The following is an 11,287-nucleotide window of genomic DNA, read 5'->3' on the forward strand; positions in this document are numbered from 1 at the left end:
TAAAAAAAAGTTTTAGAGTTTGGGTTCTGGAAATAAAAAGTTTTCATGAGATTTACAATCTTCCTTGTTGAGTAAAACTGCCACTCCGCCCCGTGCGCGCAGCTCCTCCCCAGAAACCAGCGACATCCCCCAGTCTGCTCACTCCAACTTTCCTCTCCTTTCACTCCTCTCATCACTTCGCCTGGTCGACAGACTGGACGCACTATCTCACGCTCCGGGAATGGGATCTTTACTGGGTTCAAAGAAAAACTTCCAATTCTTTCGAGTTTATGCTCTGCAAAAGTTACTTTTCAAACTGCAGGGATAGTTGTTACTGCAGGTGCAGGGTGACAGCAACACAGAGCAGCTGGCTAATGATCTCCAAGACGCACCAGAAGTTGTGAGAGAGTCTCAGGAGCTAGGAATCAGCATAGAATCATAAAGTGGGATCTGCTTAAAGTGATTAGTCAGATATCCTTGCATACCAAAGTTACTTCAGTCGAAGTGTGAACAAAGTGAGTGTGCGTAAAGTTGGAGCTGTTGAGGAAGGCTAAAAGTAACTTTTAGGGGGAGGCTAATGCAAGGAGGTGGGAAAAAATCCAGTAACTTTTAGTAACTTTTAAAATCAGTAAGAAGTGTCATCAACTTAACAACCATGGCAAAATGGTTCAGAGATTTCCCCATCAACCTGAAGAACGGAAATGAAAGAGTGCGCTCAGCCTCCGAATCTGGTCCACAAACTCGACCCAAACCTTCATTTTCACGAGACAGTTTGAAAGGAAATCAGCGCAGAGATGGGGGAGTGGGGGGTTTGTTGGCAGGGAGAAATAGGAAGAATTCGGCTACAGAACTGGGTCGTAACAATGCTGGTTCTGGTGGAACAGTCTGGGACAGTCTCACGGCTGGAAAAGGTCGCAAGAACACCAAGAGCGACACCGCGTCATCGGATGAGAACCGCCAGGTCAGGACCTCTAGTGTGGCTCAAGCGTACATCAGCAGGATGATCAAAGTGGACAAACAAGAAAAGACCCCCAAACTCAATGGGATATGTGAACAGAAGCTACCCGAGAACGAGAAAGGACGATCTGACATTAAAACAACGGTGAGTAACTTATAGAAATTATATAACGTGCCCATATAACATGTCTTCATATTTCAGCAGCTATTTATTTATGAATTAGTTAATTAAAACATCATTATAGTACAGGGCTTAAGGTCAGTGCTTTCCTTTGTGTTTTCCCTCCATGTCTCAGATCATAACCCTGTATTCAGTTTCCATCGTTCTCAAAAGAATACAATACAGTTTCACTTCATTGTTTCAGATCACACAGGCAAACACAATGCGCTGACCTCTTTGCACAAGTATTTCCGCTTGTCCCTCCATTACTTGTCACTCAGTCATGGACACCACACACATACACACACGCACAGACACACACGCACACACACGCACACTGCTTGTTGTCTCTGTGACTTTTGAATAGGTAGCAGGCCGGCATTGTGCTTTTCCCTTTTCAACAGCTGATTATCCTGGAGGACTATGCAGATCCTTTTGATGCGGAGAAAACAAAGGAGCAGAGAGAAGCTGAGAGAGCAGGAGTGAATGATGGGTATATGGAGCCTTATGACGCCCAGGTCATCATCACAGGTGAGGTCAGGGTCACATGATCTCGTATCTCAGCAGCCAAAGTTTTATTATGAAGGTGCTTCTTGGCTTTCTGGAGTTTTGGACTGTTTTCTCAGCAGCTGAGCAAATGTGAACGGCATATTTTTGTGAATATAGCAGAAGAATTCAGTCGTGAACTTAGGCCTACAGCACATCTTTAAACAGAATGGCAGAATCGCTTATAGAAACACAACAATAACACTAGCAACATCCTTCCTACACCTTCACCTTGTATTTTTTTCTTTAAGTTGACTATCTTTTATTTTTCTGAGAACTTAATTCCAATTTTTTAACCTTTTGCTTCACTTTGTATATCGTGCTTGATAAGCCAAGTGTATTGTGAGCACGTAAAGGAACACTAATTATACATCTTATTTAACTTTATCAGCACTTAGACTGCATCACATTCTTGTTAACTTATCATTTTAAAGGGACTGAGAGCCAAGCTAGATCCTCAGTCTCTCTACTGACTTCCCTCCCCGCTGGCGGTGGCTATAGTAACAGTGTTGTGCAGGGACAATGGGTGCAGCTTCCTCTTCCAGCTTCCTGTCTCCTGCCTCTGTTTCCTTTGCCCCATTCTCTCGATAGGACATTGGCCCTAATGCCCTCCTGCCTCCCCTTCCACACATACACAAACACACAGAGACAGACACCAGATACTTTATGGTCCCCTGCATGTGACAAGAATCGAAAGCCCCCCTCTCACCCCTCCCTAAAAACCTACAGGTTTCCCCCCGGTCTCACCCAATCACTTCCCAACAGTCAGGAAGCGGTCCGGTTAGTGAGCCAATCAACGGCTGTGTTGACCTTTTCTTCCTGTAAATCCATTGTTTGGTCACACAATAGTGTAGACACACAGGCTACCTGCCGGGCACCAAATGAAAAAACAAAAAGGAACATAACAATTAAAATTCCCCGAAAATGTTAAAAAAAGACAATATTCAAACAATACTTGATTTATTTAAAAGAAACGAGCAAATGAAGGACAGAACAGTGGAGTCTATATATGTAATCAGCACGATGTTGCTTTACAGACTGTGTGGTGTAAACTCCTAATTTGTGCACTTGAGTGAAAGCTTGTAATAAACTAAGGATGTTTCTAAACGTCAGTTTTATTCTGTATTTTGTCCAAAATATCTGATTTGGACTATAGTGGTTATGTTTGAAATGGCACGTAAATTATTTCAGTAAAAGTACATTTTTAATTTTTTTCTACTGTAATTTAGTTGTTTTTCTGAACACATATTGTAAGGGAAATGTGCTTTAAACACTAAGGTGGGGGTGTAATATTGAAGGGAAGGCCAATTATGTGCCTTTAGCTGTTCAAATCTTATATACAGTTAGCTAATCACATATCCATTCTGCTGTAGAGGTTCGTAGACGGGGCTCCAAAGACCTCTTGAAAGTATGTGTCCTGTTGGATCGAGGCCAAAGCGAGGGGAAGGCAGAAGAGGTAATGCCTGCACCCCCAAACATCTATGACATACCCTACGAAGGAGGACTGGAAGGCGACAGTGAGGGCGTGTGGATCCCTGTCACGCGACCGGAGTCTGATGTCCGTCCAGCTGGAGAGTACGAACTGCCGTGGGAGTGGAGAAAGGAGGACATTGTTAGAGCTCTGTCAGGTAGAGAAAAGGAGGGAGGGATCATGGGAAGGGTGGGGGTTTAGGGTTTAGGGTGTGGAGGAAGGATAACGAGGATTTTGTTTGTACAGCACACACATAACAGCAATTTTGTGTTTACTTTATTGAGGAAACAAAACAATCCTTCTGAATTAATTTCCAGAGATATGTTTACTTTGGTATCACTGGCATGCTTTGATAGAACTTTATTATGAAAGGTTGATATTGTCTCTCCTGCTTCTTTTAGCTCAGTTTGAAGCGGTGGATTGTTCTCTCAGTAAAGAGAACAATTCAACCCCTGGTCGCCAGCAGCAGCAGCAGCAACAGCAGCCGCAGCAGCAGCAGACCCTGAGGCAGAGGAACTGGAGCCATAAAACACTTGTCTCCTCTTCTCCTTCATCTTCCTCCTCCTCTTCCTTTCCATCTTCTCCTATTCTTAAACTCGCCCCTCTCACACAGCCATCTTCCTCCTTTCCTACCCTCAAGCTCTCACCCTCGTCCAGCCCTACCAAACTTTCCCCTCCATCTCCTACCTCTCCCATTCCCCCACTGGATGGAGAGGCGACCAAAATGGACCCCAGCGTGCCCCTGGAGAAGCAGAGGTAAGGAAGGGGGGAAAAAAGGCATATTTGTGTCCATAAGTAAGGACTGAAACAAGTAAAGTTTTGAGTAACAAATGAATAATATGATGACTGCAAGCCACCATATTTATTACATGGCAGTGTTGACATGTTCAAAAATATTATGTGCATTACCTGAGACATTTAAGACAGGTTTTTGAAGCGCAAAATATACTTAAAAACAATTACATTGAATGAAAAGTCAAATAAACAAATCTGCAGTACTTTAAAAAGATTACATAACTGTATAAAATTTATTAGACCTTCATCTCCAGGAAATTCCCTGTAAAATAAACATATACAGTGATATAGATACCTTATTTGTCAGCTAGCATGGTGTTAAGTGAATATGTCCAGGGTTTAAATCCAACCTCTTAAGCCCAAAATATTCCCCAGGGAAGAGTCTTTTCTTTTTATGTATCATTTCTTTGATAGACCTGTGACCTACCTCTCACCTCTGCATGCTGAAATCAAATTTAGCACCCACTACAACATCCCTGAACAGATTTAGTGGTTGAAAGGGATTAAACAAATGAGACGACAGGTTAAGAAATCTGCTCACCTTTATCTCAGATCTGTGTATTGTAGGTCTTTATTTAAATTAATCACATTTCCCAAAGCATCGTCAGCGTAAAGTGCACCTCATATTTGCTTGCTCTGTAGCTCCACGCTGCATTTTTTTTATTTATTTACGATAAGCCTACAATTTTTAGAAGAGCCCTCCCTTCCCACCCCCATCTACCCAATTGTTTGGCTGAAAATCAGTTTGACTTTGTAAAGGTTAAAAGAAATCAAGGAAATTTCCATCATGAAGAGCCGCAAAGCCAGATACAGTACAGTACAAATACAGGGATACATAATATATTACACATGGAAGTGCAGATAATTCTTAGTGAAACTAAGCTTTTGCTACCAGACGGGTAAGTCAGCAACAAACCTCCCGATGAGACGCTGAGCATAAATGTTGGATGAGAGGTGCAACCTTAAGGTGAGACAGAGAAGTCTCACTGTAACTCTAAACTTTCCTTCCCCGTAATATTAAAGCATGGCGTTTCTTTTTAGATGGGACTTAACGTTTGTTCTTCTCATGTTGTGTTTGAATGACAGTGTGTTTTGGCTCCTGGTATCCTGTTTATGTATGGTTCCTGCCCGTGGCCACTGTCAACACCACCTTGTGTCCTAATAGGCCTTTCTGGACACCCTACAGAGTCACATACACATTCATTTTATTTACCGTGGCGTCTCCAGTTTACCTTTGACTTTGTTGACTCATTCCTTCTGCAGTACATACCTGCCAGTCTAATTTGCACTGACTGTAATTTATTGTCAGCGAGTTTTTTTCCTCCTGTCAATCCGTCTCTTTTTTCCTCTTTCAGTGATATCATTAACTTGGCATCTCTCTTAACTCCATATGTCACAATGCTATATGTCACTGATCTGTTGTGTTTCTCTCCGCACCCTGATCCCCGCTATCTCCCTCCTCCATCGCCTCAATGCCAAGCTGGTACCATGGCAGTGTGAGTCGGCAGCAGGCTGAGGCTCAGCTGCAGCGCTGCAGGGAAGCCAGCTTCTTGGTGAGAGACAGCGAATCAGGAACCAGCAAATACTCTATTGCTCTGAAGTGAGTGCACGCTGTCATACAGCATTGTCATGAATGCGCATAGATTTTGATAATCAAATCCGTCTTTCTGATTTCCTTCCTTTAATTGTACGCAAAAAATTGTAAAAATTGACACAGCACATTTATCCTCTGCTATCACATGTATTTTAAAGCTTAAAATTGAATGCTCTCATTTTCCATTAAATACATTTAGGCGTTGTTTCTCACTGACATTTTACCCAGCACCGATTAAGCCAGATTTTAGCTTTTTTTTGAGGCGCTGCTGAGGAGCTACAATAGCTGCCATTGTAGTGGAAACCTCTAAGGTGTTAATGCATGAGAATGTGTGTCATTTGTAGAGTAGACGCTTCCAACAAGCGTGCCAGGAACAGGTTCTCTAGGATAAAGACTGAAATCCTGTGGTGCCATTGTGTGTGGGAGTGTGTGCGTGCGTGTGCTCATGCGCCTCAGTGCACATTTGTTGTACGCTGCTCATTCATTTGAGAGTCCACATCATTAACCCCATTTAAACATCCACTGAACTCAGAAAATGCACAGCCTCGTTTGGAGAGAGATAATATTTCCGTTTTTTTTTTCATCTCCTCTGGTTGTGTCATCTGTGTACAGGACTGTCTCTTCAGAGAAAACTGATGATAAATACACATTTTAAAATGCATCTTTCTCTCTGTCTCGTTCCACTAGAACCAGCCAAAGCTGCGTGCACATCATTGTGGCCCAGACTAAGAGCAGTAAGGGCTTGTGCTACACGCTGGATCAAAGCAGCTGCGTTTTCTCCAGTATCCCTGAGCTGGTCTACCACTACTGCACACACAGACTGCCTTTCACTGGAGCAGAGCACATGACCCTGCAGCATCCTGTGTCCAGGCCACACTGAAGATACACAAAGAAAGACACACTCAGACACAAACACACATACTCGCACACAAGCACAGACATTTATACACAACTCTGCACAGGCACGTACATAAATATGTTGATATATGTGCACACACAAACCCAAAGACATGCTGCTTTGGATTCTTGTTTCTGCCCTTATAGATTATATTTTTTGTCACCAACATGCGCTACCTAGTGGTCAAAATCAGACACTACAAGTAAAGCAACTAAAAACCTGAATATTTTTTACCATTTAAACCAACAAGACTTTGATTCCTGAAATCACCACCTGAAATTATATGTGTATCTATAAATAAAATTTCCGGTGGACTCCCCTTTGCCTTCAGGTCTGCCTTAATTCTTCATGGCATAGATTCAACAAGGTGCTGGAAACATTCCCCAGAGATTTTGGTCCATACTGACCAGATCGCAGTACAGAGTTGCAACAGATTTGTCATTTCTGGTGGTTTGAACAATGCTCAGTTAGTACTAAGGGGGCCAAAGCATGCCAGTAAATACCATTACACCAACACCACCAGCCTGAACTGTTGATATAAGGCAGGATGGATCCATTCTTTATCCCATTGTTTTGCCATATTCTAACACTGCCATTAGAAACTGAGACTTATCAGATCAGGCAACATTATTCAACCTGTTGTCCAATTATGGTCGGCTTGTGCAAACTGTAGCCTCAGGTTCCTGTTCTTAGCTGACAGGAACACTAGGACCAGCCCATCAAGCACCAATATTTGAGCCACAACCAAAGTCACCTTTTTAAGTCACCCATTTCTCTGACTCTGACGCTCAGTTTGAATTTCAGCAGCTTGTGTTGACCATGTGTACAAGCCTAAATGCATTTGGTCGGTGCCACACAATTGGATGATTAGATACATTAACAAGCAGTTGGACAGGTGTACCTAATAAAGTGGCCGACTCTTGTTAGTCTCTCAGTGTGGTTGATACACCTAATTGGAATACATTCACTCATCCATCTGACATGTCAGTCAGCCTATTGATCTATCCCTAAAACTGGGCACATTTGCCGACCACTCCTAAGGTCAAGAGAAAGAGCTTTATTGATTGGATGATTAGACCTGGTGTAGCGAGAGGAGTCTTATCACATTAAAGTGTCCTGTCAGCAAAAATGGTTTTAGTATGTATAAGTGTTCTCTACTGCAAATATGTGAATATCAGCCTTTATTTACCTTCCTTCACAGTCAATTAAATACCGTATGAAGCCTTTATGACTTAAAATCTGTCTTCCTTTGCTGTGAATGACCTGCACCTGTGCATAAACACTACATGTATGGAGCGATTGTTGGCTATCCACTGTTTTTTGCATCCCTGTCACAATGTTGTGATCTGTATATTAATGTTGTAAAACATTTATTCAGTAAATAAAGTACAATTCATTTTGAGTGAAGAAAAACAGTGTTATTAATAGACACAGACATTGCCAGGAGCAAAAAGTCAAAGGAGGGGGGGTTCAAGGAAAAAGGCAATATGACGGAGATGAGAAGCTAACCAGAGTAAATCTGCTGGCTGTTCTTCTGTAGCTAGAAAACCCATTGACCTGAGTGTGAAATCAACACAACACAACACACACACGCATGCATGCACGCACATATATACACACACACACGCACACACACATATTTGTCATAAACAAATACTGACAAACCTGAGCACACATACACCCAGAATGCATACGTAACTAGTGCACACATAAATAGCATTTACTCACACAACCCCAAAGGTGCCATATTTAAATCCTTGCCAACACACACGAAGCTACTCACAAAACAGGAAAAAGCTTTACCCTCGCAGTGACGCATGGAAGCGTGTGTTTGTGCTAAGATATGTCTTACCAGCAAACACCAGTGTGCTGAGTTGTATGAGCATCTCTTACAGAATGTGTGTGCATGACTGCATGTGCAAGCATGAGCGTGTGCACCCATGTGTACACTCGTATATGTACACACAGTTCTGCTCTGTCTCTGTGTGTGCGTATTTGTGTGTGTGTGTGTGAGAGAGACATTTTTCTGTTCAGGGATTACCATGTTGCCATGGTGATTAGTTAGACTGAGGTAGTGCTGTCCCTACAGGGAATGATGAGAGGGAGGAGAGAGGAAGAGGGAGGAGAGACAAGCTGCAATATATAAAAAAAGCTATGAATAATTGTAGCCATAGTAGCATCGAAGGTCCCCCACAGAACAGACTGCCTGGTTTGTGAATGGAAAGCTGCAACATGTTACATCACAGAAGTTAAAAACTAATTAACTTCATTTACTGCTAGCTCATAGATAAAATTTATTGATTGTGTGACGCCTCCTTAACTAGCCAAAGTCTGTGGTCTGCTCTAAAACAAAACATCTAGCACTCGCTGATACTTCAGCAACTCAGATGCTCAGTTTGCACAGGCTTTATTTAACCTAGACATTCCGGTTCAAGGGCTGTCCCTAATCTTGGCTATCCTGCTACCCAGTGTGTCACAAATGGCAATGTTACACAACAACAGACAGCACTAACTACTCTGCCCTTCCTGCCATCCATGTGATCTGTCGTGGTTAGTTCTGTATGTCCTCTTAATTAAATCACAGAGCGGGTCAAAATAAACAAGAGGCCTGGGGTGCTGGATGCAGGATTCTGAGGAGTCTGTTTTGGGCAAAGTTGTTCCTGGTATTCATCCAGCTTAACATCTTAGATGCTTGTTTGCCTTTTGTTGGCCTTTAATATAATTGGTGCCCAGTGAAAAGCATGCATGCATCTGTGATCATAGGCATGTTTTATCATGCACTGCTCAATTAAGATCTTTGCTGTTTGCATATAAGATGTCTTCTTTAGGAGTGGTGGAAATTAAATGTGCAAAATAAACAGGTATGTGATTATTTTACAGTGCAGTCTTTATTCTGGACATCAAAGATTTTCTCTGAGTGAAGGTCTTGAGCTACCCCTCTGTATATTTGGCTAAAAAACGGAAAATATGTGGAGTGATTTATTGAAACATGTGCAAACACAGTATATTAGGCAAACACAAAGTTTGGGGTCATTCTCATGCTAGAAAATGAAACTTTTGCCCATCAGATGCTTTCTAGATGGTAGTGCAAGACAAAATCTGATGGTACTTTTTTACCTTCGTGATTTCATACATTTTTACAAGATCTCCAACACCACTGGCTGAAACGCAGGTCCAGACAGAGCCTCCGCCGTGTATTACAGATTGCTGTAGTTGTACCTGTTGTACCTCTCTGCTGACCTCATCCGTAAATGCTGATGATTTGAACCAAATATTTCCAATTTATGATTCATCACTTCCATAAGCATTCTGGTGCCGTGGTTAGCACTGTTGCCTCACAGCATTTCTGTGTGGAGTTTGCATATCTGCAACTTAACCCCACAGCCCACAGGGGTACCCCTCCTCTAGTATCCTCTTAAGTATTGTGCTATTCATAATTTCTAAATTATACAGAATTTAATTCCTCTCGTGGTTAATGACAGAATTATCTTGTGTTTGTAGTGATAATAATACATTTCCCAAATCCTCCCGGAAAAAATAAATATCAACTCAAATAGTATCTATCCATCATCTATCCATTGTTCTTACCTACTTTTCTAGTTTGGGGTAGCAAACTAGAAAACCCATCTCAGCTGTCACAGGGGAAGAGGCAGGGCACACTTTGGACTGGTTGCCAGTCCATCACACGGCCAACACAGAGAGAGGCAGATAACCATTCATGCTCACATTCACACCAATTAGCCTAACAAGCATGCCTTCAGACTGTGGGAGGAAGCCAGGGTACCAGGGGAGAACCCACAGGCACAGGGAGAACATTCAAACTCAAACAGAAGGGCCACAGCAGGCCAGTGGTTTCTATAACCATGAACCCTCTTATTTACTACAGAATATTGTAAGCAAAAACATATTTTGAGTGAATTGAGCATATTTATTTCTACTTGTTAAATTTCTCAGTGTGAAAGAAAATGACAAGAACCGGCTTATGTCAATGACAAGACCTGATACATAAATTTAAAAAGGAAATTTTGAAAGATTTTTGGTTTCTAAAACTCAGACTACTAGGGAGATACAACAGTTTAGTAAGAGTACAATAAACTTACAGCAAAGAAAAATAACATTAATTAGAAAAACTACAGGTTTTTATAAGTGCAGTCACATTCCCCCACTGTAATTTCTTAGACTTTGTTGAATCTTGTTCCGGTAATCACTGTGTGATTCATAGTTCTGATTTGTGTTTCCCAGACATGACAGAAGCACAGGAAGTAACTGCAGCCACTAGAAGACAGAATGACAGCAGGAGAGGAAGGGACAGAGGAAAGAAGCGAGAGAGAGGGAGTGTGAGGTGGTGTTAGGGGAAGACAAGCACTCGTGGGGGTCCCAGCTTTTAAATAATTCAGAGAGAGACTCACAGCACTCAGTGAGGGGAGGAGCACTGTCAGGTCAGCTCATTCACTGCAAAGCAGAGGTAGAGCGGGGGGGAATGGAGACAACTGTACAGCAGAGGGAGGGAGGAAGAGTGTATAAAGATAGCAGAGAGAGAAAGACATGCAGAAGACTGTGGAAGAGTTTGCTATTGTGTGCATTTATGCATGAGTGTGTGTTTTGTGCACATGTGTTCACCTGTGTGTATGTGTGCTTCAGTGACGAAAATAGACAAAACGAAGGAGAAACAGGTCGCTTCCTCCTGGAGCTTTCTGGTTTCTCTGAGTCACTATGGCAACCGCCTCCTCCCTCCATCCCATACTTCTGTTTACTTGGCTTTTTTGTCCTCCCACGCTCTTTTGACTTCCTTCCTATACCCCTCCTATTTTTTTTTTTTTAATTATTTGCTGGAGTCCCATTGCCCTTCATCGCCCCATTCAGTTATCATCAGATTGTGAGTCTCAG

At 42.3% G+C, this 11,287-nt stretch overlaps 1 protein-coding gene across 2 annotated transcripts; it reads left to right on the plus strand.

The window, feature by feature from the left end:
• Positions 1 to 171: 171 nt before the first annotated feature.
• Positions 172 to 7,807, plus strand: she (Src homology 2 domain containing E). 2 transcript variants are annotated; one of them, XM_031734063.2, is made up of 6 exons: positions 172 to 1,081; positions 1,501 to 1,627; positions 3,016 to 3,270; positions 3,515 to 3,869; positions 5,389 to 5,508; positions 6,190 to 7,807. In XM_031734063.2, the coding sequence occupies exons 1-6, from the start codon at positions 635 to 637 to the stop codon at positions 6,380 to 6,382; spliced, it is 1,497 nt and encodes a 498-aa protein (XP_031589923.1). In that variant the 5' UTR covers positions 172 to 634; the 3' UTR covers positions 6,383 to 7,807. The 2 variants fall into 2 exon arrangements, with proteins under 2 accessions (XP_031589923.1, XP_031589925.1); XM_031734065.2 differs by having other exon boundaries at positions 5,389 to 5,461; positions 6,190 to 6,366.
• Positions 7,808 to 11,287: the final 3,480 nt, after the last annotated feature.

Source organism: Oreochromis aureus, linkage group 11, assembly GCF_013358895.1.
Source record: "Oreochromis aureus strain Israel breed Guangdong linkage group 11, ZZ_aureus, whole genome shotgun sequence".
In the NCBI taxonomy this organism is placed as follows: Eukaryota; Metazoa; Chordata; class Actinopteri; order Cichliformes; family Cichlidae; genus Oreochromis; species Oreochromis aureus.

Excerpts from the sequence above, each read along its gene's own strand:
- she (XM_031734063.2), top strand. The coding sequence starts at position 635 with ATGGCAAAATGGTTCAGAGATTTCCCCATCAACCTGAAGAACGGAAAT. Across the intron at positions 1,628-3,015 it reads CGCCCAGGTCATCATCACAG|AGGTTCGTAGACGGGGCTCC; the intron begins GTGAGGTCAGGG and ends ATTCTGCTGTAG. Across the intron at positions 3,870-5,388 it reads GTGCCCCTGGAGAAGCAGAG|CTGGTACCATGGCAGTGTGA; the intron begins GTAAGGAAGGGG and ends CTCAATGCCAAG.